General features: G+C 47.5%; 1 protein-coding gene across 3 annotated transcripts in view; it reads left to right on the top strand.

Annotated features, from left to right (window-relative positions):
- Nucleotides 1-14,406, top strand: part of LOC144509453 (uncharacterized) — a 205,548-nt gene that overhangs the window by 151,349 nt on the left and 39,793 nt on the right. For all 3 annotated transcript variants that reach the window (XM_078238356.1, XM_078238354.1, XM_078238355.1), the window contains exons 3-4: nt 399-469; nt 14,122-14,266. In XM_078238356.1, the coding sequence (XP_078094482.1) occupies nt 399-469; nt 14,122-14,266 (216 nt within the window). The remainder of the gene's footprint in view (nt 1-398; nt 470-14,121; nt 14,267-14,406) is intronic.

Raw genomic sequence — 14,406 nt, 5'->3', positions numbered from 1 at the left:
GTTATGAGTTGGCATGGATGGGGCATGGAGTGTTGTTGGGGGATTGATGGGGTATGAGGGATACGAGGGGTGAGGGGTATGAGGGGCAAAGGCTAGAAGGCCCAATATTTAAAAAAAACCAACTGGACAAAGTCCCTGAGAACAGAGGGAGGTGTCATGAGGCAGGAAATTTCCTGAGTTGAGTTAGCCATCTCGAGAGTGAAGATTGGTCATTTGTAACATTGCTAACTAATTGACAATATTTCTGGTTTTGATGTCTGCAGTGTGTGCACGCTTTATCCGTCTGCAGAATAGTCATCATAGACAAACTAACTTTGACGTGAGTTCTGACAGATGGGAAGATGTTGAGAATCTAAGTTGATGAAGGATTTCTGATGCTTTGTCTATTTCTGTTCCAGGAAACTTGGATGGATATTCCCAGCCCAACATTCGGAATGGCTATGGTTGTGATGATGAGGACAGTCAGCATGTAAGCCATGCAAATTTCTCATTAACCCTATGAATATTTATACATTTTGAGGTCCACCTATTCAGAACTGTGGAAAAAAATAAAATGCATCATTTTGGAAATGTAAATAAAATTAGAAATTGCTGCGAATACTCAGCGGGTCTGACGGCCACTGAGAGAAACTGAGTGAATCCCGAGTTAAAACATTCACTCTGATTCTCTCTCCTCAGACTCTGCCAGACCCCCTGAACACTTTCCAGCATTTTAAGTTTTTATTTCAGATTTCCAACAACTGCATTATTTTGTTTTTATTTAGGAAAGATTAAGCTCAGGAAATCCTCACTCCCCTCCTCTCTCCCTCTCTCCTCTCCTCCCTCCTCTCCTCCCTCACACCCTTACACTCTCCCTCTCTCTCCCCCTGACAACACCCTCTCTCCTCCAAAACCCTCACACCCTCTCTAGCCTCCCTCACACCTCACTGACTCTCTCCCCCCTCGCACCCCAACCCCCTCTCCCCACTCGCCCCCTCTCTCTCTTCCCCTGGGAGCCTGCTTTCTCTCTTCACTCCTTGCCTTCCCTCTCTCTCTCCCACCTCACACCCTCTGTCTATCTCTCTCTCTCTCTCACCCCCCCCCTTTCACCCTCTCCCCCCCCCCCCCCCCTTTCACCCTCTCCCCCCCCCCCCCCACCCTGCTGTCTGCATTCTCTCTCTCTCTCTCTCTCTCCCTCCCTCTTTTTCATCCTCTGTCTTTCTCTCTCCCCCCGCCCTCACCCTGCTATCTGCTCTCTGTGTGTGTGTGTGCGTGTGTCTCTCTCTCTCTGTCTCCAGGGGCTCCGTTAATGCTGCTTCTTGCTGCATTCGGGATACTTGGTCCCTGTTTCTCAACATCTCTACCCCGAGTCCCCCCCATCTTCCCTCAGCTCCGCCCCCTCCCCCTCTGGCCCTCCGCTCCCCCCCCCCCCCCCCCCCCCCCCTCCTCCACCCACCCCGACTCTCTGCTTTGCCCATCCCCTGGACCCTCTGTTGTGGCTCTGAGCTCTCCAGCTAGAAACTGGGATATTAAAGTCTGGCCCGGTGATGTGAGGATTGTTCCAGTCACCAGCTGATTCCACCCCACATGGGCAATACGTGGAGAAAACCTGCCTGTGATTGGACGGGCAATCTGTCTGTCATGTTTGAGTTGGAGGATGAGAAGGTGTCGTCCTGTGGGTCAGGCCTGGGACACACCCGTTACAGAAAATGGATTAGATAGTTTCACAGAAATACTATAACTTAACAATGAATAAATGTGTTAAATGTGCATTGATTCAAAGTATTTCTTAAATTTAAACATCTCTCATATTCTGCAGAGTTTCTGTCTCAGCGAGATCTTTAACTGTCTCTCTGGTTGCTCCTTAGTTGTTCAGCCAATTATAGTCGTGAGTAGATGAGCGACCAAGACTAGGAGGTTCCTGGTGTCAGGAGACGGGTCGTTTTCAGTAGTTTATATTTGTGAGTTTTAGAAATAGGGTAAAGCTTTAAGGAAGTTTCATGCTGTTTTTCTCTATTCGAAAGGGTTAATAATTTCAGGTTGGTTTAGATGCTTGCATGGTAATATAAGTTTACAATGTGAACACAAACAGCTTAAAGGAAAACTAAGTTGTTGCTGAGCAACCAGGGGCCACCCTAGGACAGAAAGAACTTGAGTTGGGTGCAAGCTGGACAGAACCAGGGGCTTTAAAAAAGAAAGTCCCAGAAACCAGGGAGTTGGGTCAAGAAGAACGTCTTGGGAAGACCGTTAAGTTAAAGGAACAAAGAACAAGAAATTGAACAAGGTTGTGGACAGATCAAGTAAAAAGTAGCGAAAAAAACAGCTGCAAGAACCAGATTTAAAGTTGGCTCGATGAGAAACCAGACCATCCCAAACAAATCAAAGGTTTGGTGATAGTTAATGCAGCCTGTGAAGCAGTGGTGTTGTGTTATCATTGGCTGGGTAGCTGCGAGATTGTGTGGAAGCTTGAATGCAGGTGGAAATCTGAGGCAGAGGAATACTGAAAGGAGAAGTTTAAATCCTGGAGGTGGATCCTTGGTGAAGGCATCCAGGAGAGCTTTATTTGTGGGAAGATTCCAAGCATGTTCTTCGTGAGTGGAGTTTGGAGAGAGAGGAGAGGAGTTTCGTGTGTAAGCCAGAGTTCCAGTGAGACCTGTTGCCTCACAGTCTGATCTGCATCAGGGGATTTAATGAGAATTCCACACAAGTTGTTTTGAGTTGCCACTTGGCTTCAGAGTGTGATGTGTCTGACCACATTTCACCTGGTGGTGAAACGGTCTGTGTACTTACTGAGAGCATTAGAGTATAAAATGTGTTATCCTTACAAATCTGTATGTATCTGTAATGATGTAAGTGCGGTCAGGGAATATTGTATGAGAATTAATATTGTTTAATGTTTTGTTATTTTGTTAAAAGTTAATTGACAGTCATGTGACTTTGTTCATTGTTACGATTTATTGAGCCAGGATTCCATTCTAGGACCTGACTCTCCAAAATGAGAATTATTCTGGGGCAGAAGGAGGCCATTCAGCCCATTGTGTCTGGACTGGCTCTCCAGACGGGCAGTATGACTTAGTGCCATTTTCCTGCCTTTTCCCCGTGTACCCCTGCACATTGTTTCTGTTCAAATAATCATCCAATGCCCCCTTGAATGCCTCGATTGAACCTGCCTCCACCACACTTCCAGGCAGTGCATTCCAGACCCCAACCACTCGCTGGGTGAAGAACTTTATTCTCACATTTGCTTCATTTGCAAATCACTTTAAATCTGTGCCCTCTTATTCTCTTCCCCTTTACGAGGGGGAACATTTTCTCCCTAACTGCTCTGTCCAGCGCCCTCATGATTTTGAACATCTCGATCAAATCTCCTCTCAGCTTTCTTCTTGCCAAAGAGAACAGTCCCAACCTCTCCAATCTATCCTCATAACTGAAGTTTCTCACCCCTGGAACCATTCTTGTAAACCTCTTCTGCACTCTTTCTTTCCACTGCGTTCACATCCTTCCTATAGTGTGGCGCCCAGAACTATCCACAATATTCCAGCTAAGGTCTAACTGGTGTCTTGTAGAAGTTCTTTATAACCTCCTTTCTCTTGTATTCTTTGCCCTTATTAATAAAGCCCAGAACACTATACGCTTTATTAACTGCTCTCTCCGCCTATCTTGCCCCCTTCAATGATCTATGCACATATCCCGATCCCTCTGCTCCTGAGAACTTTACCCTATATTTTATATTGTCTCTGTGTTCTTCCTACCAAAATGCATCACCTCACACTTCTCCACATTGAACCTCATCTGCCGTGTTTCTGCCCTCTTCACCAACTTGTCCACATCCTTTTGAAGTGTCCGCTTCCAAGTCTTATGTCATCCGTAGACTTTGAAATTGTCCCCTGCGCACCAAGATCTAGATCATTAATATATATCAGGAAACGCGGGCTCCCAATACCGACCCCTGGGGAAGTCCAGTACAAACCTTCCTGAAAAATACCCATTGACCATTACTCTCTGCTTCCTATTATTCAGCCAATTTTGTATCCATATTGCTCCTGTCACTTTTATTTCATGAATTATAACCTTTCTCACAAGTCTGTTGTGTGGCACTGTATCGAATACCTTCTGAAAGTACATGGACATCACATCAGCAGCATTACCCCAAGATAAAGGCAAAATACTGCAGATGCTGGAATCTGAAATAAAAACAGAAAATGCTGGAAAATCTCAGCAGGTCTGACAACCTCTGTGGGGAGAGAATAGAGCCAACGTTTCGAGTGTGGATGACTCTTTATCAGAGCTTTTACCCTTACCGACCCTTTCTGTTACTTTCCTGATCCCTTTGATTTGATTTATTATTGTCACATGTATTAACATACAGTGAAAAGTATTGTTTCTTGCACGCTATACAAACAAAATATACCGTTCATAGAGAAGGAAACGAGAGAGTGCAGAATGTAGTGTTACAGTCATAGCTAGGGTGTAGAGAAAGGCCAACTTAATGTAAGGTAGGTCCATTTAAAAGTCTGACAGCAGCAGGGAAGAAACTGTTCTTGAGTCGATTGGTACGTGACCTCAGACTTTTGTACCTTTTTCCTGAAGGAAGAGGTGGAAGAGAGAATGTCCGGGGTGCGTGGGGTCCTTAATTATGCTGAAAATTTGCTAAAATTAATCAGCGATTCTCTTCACCAATGTGGTTAAACAAAAAAATAAAGAAATGTTCCAGTCTCTCTCGGTTCCAGTCTATCGAGCTCAGGTTTCATTCTGGGACCTGACTGTCCAGCAGTAATATCAGCTGGGATTGTAACGCAGGAGCTAAATATTTGAGCCACTCAGTTAAATTAGATAGTCAGCTCTTCACAGCACACACCGACCATAATAATATCAACCTGGCTGCAACTGAATCCTCCCCTTAAATAGCAACCAAACAAAGCAGCTCGCTTTATGCTCAGTGCATGTGTGGTTTTGAAGGAATGGCCTCAGTTTTCTGGGTGGCAGGTCGATAGGGAAGCACATGAACTCGAGGGTTTTTTTCTGGGAATCAAACTCTCAGAAAATAGTTCCTAAAGTCAGAGATATACTGATTTGATTTGATTTATTATTGTCACATGCATTGGGATACAGTGAAAAGTATTGTTTCTTGCGCGCTATACAGACAAAGCATACTGTTCATAGAGGAGGAAAGGAGAGAGTGCAAAATGTCGTGTTACAGTCATAGCTAGGGTGTAGAGAAAGATCAGCTTAATGCGAGGTAGGTCCATTTAAAAGTCTGATGGCAGCAGGGAAGAAGCTGTTCTTGTATCGGTTGATACATGTCCTCAGACTTTTGTATCTTTTTCCTGATGGAAGAAGGTGGAAGAGAGAATGTCTGGGGTGCGTGGGGTCCTTGATTATGCTGGCTTCTTTTTCAAAGCAGCGGGAAGTGTAGATAGAGTCAATGGATGGGAGGCTGGTTTGCGTGATGGACTGGGCTTCATTCATGACTCTTTTTGGTTTCTTGCGGTCTTGGGTAGAGCAGGAGCCACACCAAGCTGTGATACAACCAGAAAGAATGCTTTCTGTGGTGCATCTGTAAAAGTTTTTTTTTGACATTCATTTGTGGGACATGGGCGTCGCTGGCTGGGCCAGCATTTATTGCCCATCCCTGGTTGCCCTTGAGAAGGTGGTGGTGAGCTGCCTTCTTGAATCGCTGCAGTCCATGTCCTGTGGGTTGACCCACAATGCCACTAGGGCAGGAGTTCCAAGATTTCGACCCAGTGATTGTGAAGGAGCAGCATATATTTCCAAGTCAGGATGATGAGTGGCTTGGAGGGGAACTTGCAGGTGGTGGTGTTCCCATTTATTTGCTGCCCTTGTCCTTCTAGATGGAAGTGGTCGTGGGTTTGGAAGGTGCTGTCTAAGGATCTTTGGTGAATTGCTGCAGTGCATCTTGTAGATAGTACACACTGCTGCTACTGAGCGTCGATGGTAGAGGGAGTGGATGTTTGTAGATGTGGTGCCAATCAAGTGGGCTGCTTTGTCCTGGATGGTGTCAAGTTTCTTGAGTGTTGTTGGAGCTGCACCCATCCAAGCAAGTGGGGAGTATTCCATCACACTCCTGACTTGTGCCTTGTAGATGGTGGATAGGCTTTGGGGAGTCAGGAGGTGAGAAACTCGCCACAGTATTCCTAGCCTCTGACCTGCTCTTGTAGCCACTGTGTTTGTGTGGTGAGTCCAGTTGAGTTTCTGGTCAATAGTCACCCCAAGGATGTTGACAGTGGGGGATTCGGTGATAGTTACAGCATTGAATGTCAAAGAACAATACAGCACAGGAACAGGCCCTTTGGCCCTCCAAGCCCGCGCCGCTCCCTGGTCCAAACTAGACCATTCTTTTGTATCCCTCCATTCCCACTCCGTTCATGTGGCTATCTAGATAAGTCTTAAACGTTCCCAGTGTGACCGCCTCCACCACCTTGCCCGGCAGCGCATTCCAGGCCCCCACCACCCTCTGTGTAAAATACGTCCTTCCGATATCTGTATTAAACCCCCCCCCCCCCCCCCCTCACCTTGAACCTATGACCCCTTGTGAACGTCACCATCGACCTGGGAAAAAGCTTCCCACCGTTCACCCTATCGATGCCTTTCATAATGTTATACACCTCTATTAGGTCACCCCTCATCCTTCGTCTTTCCAGTGAGAACAACCCCAGTTTACCCAATCTCTCCTCATAACTAAGCCCCTCCATACCAGGTAACATCCTGGTAAACCTCCTCTGCACTCTCTCTAAAGCCTCCACGTCCTTCTGGTAGTGTGGTGACCAGAACTGGACGCAGTATTCCAAATGCGGCCGAACCAACGTTCTATACAACTGCAACATCAGACCCCAACTTTTATACTCTATGCCCCGTCCTATAAAGGCAAGCATGCCATATGCCTTATTCACTACCTTCTCCACCTGTGACGTTACCTTCAAGGATCTGTGGACTTGCACACCCAGGTCCCTCTGCGTATCTACACCCTTTATGGTTCTGCCATTTATCGTATAGCTCCCCCCTACGTTAGTTCTACCAAATTGCATCACTTCGCATTTATCTGGATTGAACTTCATCAGCCATTTCTTTGCCCAAATTTCCAGCCTATCTATATCCTTCTGTAGCCTCTGACAATGTTCCTCACTATCTGCAAGTCCAGCCATTTTCGTGTCGTCTGCAAACTTACTGATCACCCCAGTGACACCTTCTTCCAGATCGTTTATATAAATCACAAACAGCAGAGGTCCCAATACAGAGCCCTGCGGAACACCACTAGTCACAGGCCTCCAGCCGGAAAAAGACCCTTCCACTACCACCCTCTGTCTTCTGTGACCAAGCCAGTTCTCCACCCATCTAGCCACCTCCCCCTTTATCCCATGAGATCCAACCTTTTGCACCAACCTACCATGAGGGACTTTGTCAAACGCTTTACTAAAGTCAAGGGGCAGTTGTTAGAGTGTCTCTTACTTGTGATGATCGTTGCCTGGCATTTGTGTGGCATAAATGTTACTTGTCACTTGTCAGCCCAAGCCTGGATATTGCCCAGATCTTGTTGCATTTGAACATGGACTGCTTCAGTATCTGAGGAGTAGCGAATGGTGCTGAACATTGTGCAATCATCGGCGAACATCCCCACTTCTGACCTTATGACGGAGGGAAGGTCATTGATGAAGCAGCTGAAGTTGGTTGGGTCTAGGACACCACCCGGAGGGACTCCTGCAGAGATGTCCTGGAGCTGAGATGATTGACCTCCAATCACCACAACCACCTTCCTTTGTGCCAGGTATGACTCCAACCAGTGGAGAGTTTGCCCCCTGATGCCCATTGATTCCAGTTTTGCAAGGGCTCTTTGATGCCACACTCGGTCGAATGCGGCTTTGATGTCAAGGGCTGTCACTCTCACCTCACCTCTGGAATTCAGCTCTTTTGTCCATGTTTGAACCAAGGCTGTAATGAGGTCAGGAGCTGAGTGACCCTGGCGAAACCCAAACTGGGCGTGGCTGAGCAGGTTATTGCTGAGCAGGTGCTGCTTGATAGCGCTGTCGATGACCCCTTCCATCACTTTACTGATGATTGAGAGTAGACTGATTGGACGGTAATTGGTCGGGTTGGATTTGTCCTGCTTTGTGTGTACAGATGATGTGGAGATGCCGGCGTTGGACTGGGGTAAACACAGTAAGAAGTCTCACAACACCAGGTTAAAGTCCAACAGGTTTATTTGGTAGCAAATACCATAAGCTTTCGGAGCGCTGCCCCTTCGTCAGATGGAGTGGATATCTGTTCTCCAACAGTGCACAGACACAGAAATCAAGTTACAGAATACTAATTAGAATGCAAATCTCTACAGCCAGCCAGGTCTTAAAGGTACAGATAATGTGGGTGGAGGGAGCATTCAACACAGGTTAAAGAGATGTGTATTGTCTCCAGACAGAACAGCTAGTGAGATTTTGCAAGATCAGGGGGAAAGCTGTGGGGGTTACTGATAATGTGACATAAATCCAACATCCCGGTTTAGGCCGTCCTCATGTGGGCGGAACTTGGCTATCAGTTTCTGCTCAGCGACTCTGCACTGCCGTGAGTCGTGAAGGCCGCCTTGGAGAACGCTTACCTGAAGATCCAAGGCTGAATGCCCGTGACTGCTGAAGTGCTCCCCCACAGGAAGAGAACAGTCTTGCCTGGTGATTGTCGAGCGGTGTTCATTCATCCGTTGTTGTAGTGTCTGCATGGTTTCCCCAATGTACCATGCCTCGGGACATCCTTTCCTGCAGCGTATCAGGTAGACAATGTTGGCCGAGTTGCAAGAGTAGGTACTGTGTACCTGGTAGATGGTATTCTCACGTGAGATGATGGCATCCGTGTCGATGATCCGGCACGTCTTGCAGAGGTTGCTGTGGCAGGGTTGTGTGGTGTCGTGGTCACTGTTCTCCTGAAGGCTGGGTAGTTTGCTGCGGACAATGGTCTGTTTGAGGTTGCGTGGTTGTTTGAAGGCAAGAAGTGGGAGTGTGGGGATGGCCTTGGCGAGATGTTCGTCTTCATCAATGACATGTTGAAGGCTCCGGAGGAGATGCCGTAGCTTCTCCGCTCCGGGGAAGTACTGGACGACGAAGGGTACTCTGTCCACCGTGTCCCGTGTTTGTCTTCTGAGGAGGTCGGTGCGGTTTTTCGCTGTGGCGCGTCGGAACTGTTGATCGATGAGTCGAGCGCCATATCCTGTTCTTATGAGGGCATCTTTCCGCGTCTGGAGGTGTCTGTTGCGATCCTCCTCATCCGAGCAGATCCTGTGTATTCGGAGGGCTTGTCCGTAGGGGATGGCTTCTTTTTCGTGTTTAGGGTGGAAGCTGGAGAAGTGGAGCAGCATGAGGTTATCCGTGGGCTTGCGGTACAGTGAGGTGCTGAGGTGACCGTCCTTAATGGAGATGCGTGTGTCCAAGAATGCAACCGATTCCGGAGAGTAGTCCATGGTGAGTCTGATGGTGGGATGGAACTTGTTGATGTCATCATATAGTTGTTTCAGTGATTGCTCACCATGACTCCAAAGGAAGAAAATGTCATCGATGTATCTAGTGTATAGCATCGGTTGAAGGTCCTGTGCGGTGAAGAAGTCTTGTTCGAACCTGTGCATGAAGATGTTGGCATATTGAGGTGCAAATTTTGTCCCCATGGCTGTTCCGTGTGTCTGGATGAAGAACTGGTTGTTGAAGGTGAAGATATTGTGGTCCAGGATGAAGCGGATGAGTTGTAAAATTGCATCTGGAAACTGGCAGTTGACGGCATTGAGTACTGAGGCCGTTGCAGCAATGCCATCATCGTGGGGGATGCTGGTGTAGAGTGCCGAGACATCCATTGTGACGAGGAGTGCTCCTGGTTCAACTGCTCCATGTGTTTTGAGTTTCTGTAGGAAGTCCGTAGTGTCGCGACAAAAGCTGGGGGTTCTTTGTACAATGGGTTTCAAGATGCCCTCGACATCGCCGGAGAGGTTCTCGCACAGGGTTCCATTTCCTGAAACGATGGGACGGCCGGGTGTGTTTGCCTTGTGTATTTTTGGGAGGCAGTAGAGATCTCCAACGCGTGGAGTACGTGGGATGAGAGCACGGAGGGTGCTCTGAAGGTCTGGATCAAAGGTTTTGATCAGAGTGTTGAGTTGAAGGGTGTGTTCTTTGGTCGGATCTGTGGGTAACTGTCTGTAGTGTTCCTCGTTGTTCAGTTGTCGGTACACTTCTTTGCAGTAATCCGTTCTGTTCAGTATGACGATGGCCCCTCCTTTGTCTGCTGGTTTGATGACAATGTTGCGGTTGGTCTTGAGAGCGTGGATGGCGTTGCGTTGTGCTTGGGTGATGTTCTGTGCTGTCTTGTGAGTGCGGCTGATGAATTTGGTGTTGACGCACCTCCTGATGGCTTGGGCATACATGTCAAGTCGAGGGCAGCGGCCTTCCGGAGGAGTCCAATTCGACTCTTTCCTCTTCGGTTGCACTGCGGATCTCTCTGTCTGAACCGAATCAGTAACCCCCACAGCTTTCCCCCTGATCTTGCAGAATCTCACTAGCTGTTCTGTCTGGAGACAATACACATCTCTTTAACCTGTGTTGAATGCTCCCTCCACCCACATTATCTGTACCTTTAAGACCTGGCTGGCTGTAGAGATTTGCATTCTAATTAGTATTCTGTAACTTGATTTCTGTGTCTGTGCCCTGTTGGAGAACAGATATCCACTCCATCTGACGAAGGGGCAGCGCTCCGAAAGCTTATGGCATTTGCTACCAAATAAACCTGTTGGACTTTAACCTGGTGTTGTGAGACTTCTTATTTTGTGTACAGGACATACCTGGGAAATTTTCCACATCGTCGGATAGATGCCAGTGTTGTAACTGTACTGGAAGAGCTTGGCTGGGGGAGCGGCAAGTTCTGGAGCACAAGTCTTCAGTACTATTGCCGGAATGTTATCAGGGCCCATTGCCTTTGCAGTATCCAGTGCTTCCAGCCGTTTCTTGATATCATGTGGAGTGAGTCGAATTGGCTGAAGACTGACATCGGAGATACTGGGGACCACTGGAGGAGGCTGAGATGGATCATCCACTCGGCACTTCTGGCTGAAGATTGTTGCGAATGCTTCAGCCTTATCTTTTGCACTGATGTGCTGGGCTCCTCCATCATTGAGGATGGGGATATTTGTGGAGCCTCCTCCAGTGAGTTGTTCAATTGTCCATCACCATTCTTGACTGGATTTGGAAGGACTGCAGAGCTTAGATCTGATCCATTGGTTGTGGGATCGCTTAGCTCTGTCTATCACTTGCTGTTTTTGCCATTTGGCATGCAAGTAGTCCTGTTTGGTAGCTTCACGAGGTTGATACCTCATTTTTAGGTATGCCTGGTGCAACTCCTGGCATGCCCTTCTGCACTCTCCATTGACCCAGGGTTGGTCCCCTGGCTTGATGGTAATGATTGAGTGGGGGATATGCCGGGCCATGAGGTTACAGATTGTGCTGGAGTACAATTCTGCTGCTGTTGATGGCCCACAGTGCCTCATGGATGCCCAGTCTTGAGTTGCTAGATCGGTTCGAAGTCTGTCCCATTCAGCATGGTGATAGTGCCACACAACACGATGGAGGTTATTCTCAAAGTGAAGGCGGGATTTCGTCTCCCCAAGGACTGTGCGGTGGTCACTCTTACCGATACTGTCATGGACAGATGCATCTGCAGCCGGCAGATTGGTAAGGATGAGGTCAAGTATGTTTTTCCCTCTTGTTGGTTCCTTCACCACCTGCTGCAGACCCAGTCTAGCAGTTATATCCTTTAGGACCCGACCAGCTCGATCAGTAGTGCCGCTGCTGAGCCACTCTTGGTGATGGGCATTGAAATCCCCACCCAGAGTACATTTTGCACTATTGCCACCCTCAGTGTTGTTCAACATGGAGGAATACTGATTCATCAGCCGGAGGAGGACGGTACGTGGTAACCAGCAATAGGTTTCCTTGTCCATGTTTAACCTGAAGCCAGAGTTGATTTAAGGACTCCCAGGGCAACTCCCTCCCTCCCGTATACCACTGTGCCGCCACCTCTGCTGGGTCTGTCCTGCCAGTGGAATAGCACATATCCAGGGATGGTAATAGTGGTGTCTGGGGTGTTATCTGTAAGGTACATGAATGAGATGGGAATAGAGGGATATGGTCCCCGGAAACGTAGGGTGTTTTAGTTAAGTCGGGCAGCATGGTCGGTGCAGGCTTGGAGGGCCGAAGGGCCTGTTCCTGTGCTGTAATTTTCTTTGTTCTTTGTATAATGCTGTGAGAATGACTATGTCAGGCTGTTGCTTGACTAGTCTGTGAGACAGCTCTCTCCGTTTTGGCACTAGCCCCCAGATGTTAGTGAGGAAGACTTTGCAGGGTCGATGGGGCTTTTTGTTTTGCTGTTGTCTTTTCCGGTGCCTAGGTCGATGCCAGGTGGTCCATCTGGTTTCATTTCTTTGTTGAGACTTTGTAGAGATTGATACAACTGAGTGGCTTGCTAGGCCATTTCAGAGAGCAGTTGAAAGTCAGCTACATTGCTGTGGCTCTGGAGTCACATGTAGGCCCGACCACGTAAGGACGGCAGGTTTCCTTCCCTAAAGGACATTAGTGAACCAGATGGTGTTTTCTAGTAATTGACAATGGTTTCATGGTCATCAGTAGACTCTTAATTCCAGATATTTTTTATTGAATTCAAATTCCACCATCTGCTGTGGCGGGATTTGAACCTGGGTCCCCAGAACATTATCTGGGTTTCTGCATTAATAGTCGAGCAATAATACCACTAGGCCATCACCTCCCCAAGTTGGTGAGAGTTGTAGTGGACATGCCAAATTTCCGTAGTCTCCTGAGAAAGCAGAAGCGTTGGTGGGGCTTTCTTAACTATAGTGTCGGCATGGGGGGACCAGGACAGGTTGTTAGTGAGCTCAACACCTAAAAACTTGAAGCTCTCGACCATTTCTACTTCGTTCCCGATGATGTAGACAGGGGCATGATCTCCTCTACGCTTCCTGAAGCCGATGACAATCTCCTTCTTTCATTGACATTGAGGGAGAGATTATTGTCGTTGCACCAGTTCACCAGATTCTCTATCTCATTCCTGCACTCTGTCTCATCATTGTTTGAGGTCTGACCCACTACAGTGGTGTCATCAGCAAACTTGAAAATCGAATTGGAGGGGAATTTGGCCACACAGTCATAGGTGTATAAGGAGTATAGTAGGGAGCTGAGAACACAGCTTTGTGGGGCACTGGTGTTGAGGATGATCATGGAGGAAGTGTTGTTGCCTATCCTTACTGACTATGTGTGCGTTCAGGAATTCAGGATTCAGTCGCAGAGGGAGGTGCCGAGGCCCAGGCCACAGAGTTTGGTTGAGTGTAGTGCCAGGGAGATGGGGTCTGCTGTGGACTTTCTGCGGTGATAGGCAAACTGTAGTGGATCCAGGCAGTCCGGGAGGTTGGAATTGATTCGTGCCATGACTAACCTTTCGAAGCACTTCATAATGATGGATACCAGAGCCACTGGACGATAATCATGAAGACATCTTATTCATTCGTGGGACATGGGCGTCGCTGGCTGGCCAGCATTTATTACCCATCCCTAGTTGCCCTTGGAGAGTAGTTGAGAGTCAGCCACATTGCTGTAGCTCTGGAGTCACATGTAGGCCAGACCAGGCAAGGACAGCAGATTTCCTTCCCTAAAGGACATTAGTGAACCGGATGGGTTTTTCCGACAATCGACAATGGTTTCATGGTCATCAGTAGATTCTTATTTCCAGATATTTTTTATTGAATTCAAATTCCACCATCTGCCATGGTGAGATTCGGACCCGGGTCCCCAGAACATTTGCTGAGTATCTGGATTAATAGTCTAGTGATAATAACACTAGGCCATCGTCTCCCCATGCCTGGCTTTTCTTTGGTACTGGGATGATGGTCATTTACTGCTTCAGTTTGGAGTGATTTACTGTATACAAATTGGAGAATGTTGTTGTGTAAAGTGTCTTTATATCTCGATTCTTATCTTCAATATGCATTGCTGTTCAGATTCATTGGTGGAAATTATTTGGTGTTTTTGAGATTGGATTTTCCTTACAGGGTGAGGGTTGATATTTTAAATGTTGAGGTTTGTTCCCCGCTCACAGGGTGAAGATGTGTCTCTCGGTGGGAACTCCGAATTGTCCGCACCCACTGATGAAGTTTGGGCCAAAACGAGGTCTCTTCCACCACCAACCCCAGATGAGATCCGGAAGGATTTCCTGCCATCTCGATCCGGATCCATCACAACTGGTATCTATAAACAATGTTGTGATAAAACCTGGGCTGTGCAAATCTGTTTCTCTTCCTAAACAACACAAACAGGTTGGATTCCGATAACTTTAAAAAACAAGTGTTAATTTTTGGATGAATCCGAATAAATTCCATTAACT

The sequence above is a fragment of the Mustelus asterias genome, chromosome 21 (genome assembly GCF_964213995.1).
Source record: "Mustelus asterias chromosome 21, sMusAst1.hap1.1, whole genome shotgun sequence".
In the NCBI taxonomy this organism is placed as follows: domain Eukaryota; kingdom Metazoa; phylum Chordata; class Chondrichthyes; order Carcharhiniformes; family Triakidae; genus Mustelus; species Mustelus asterias.
Note: the sequence above shows the minus strand (reverse complement) of the source record. Positions and strands in the feature narration are given on the sequence as shown.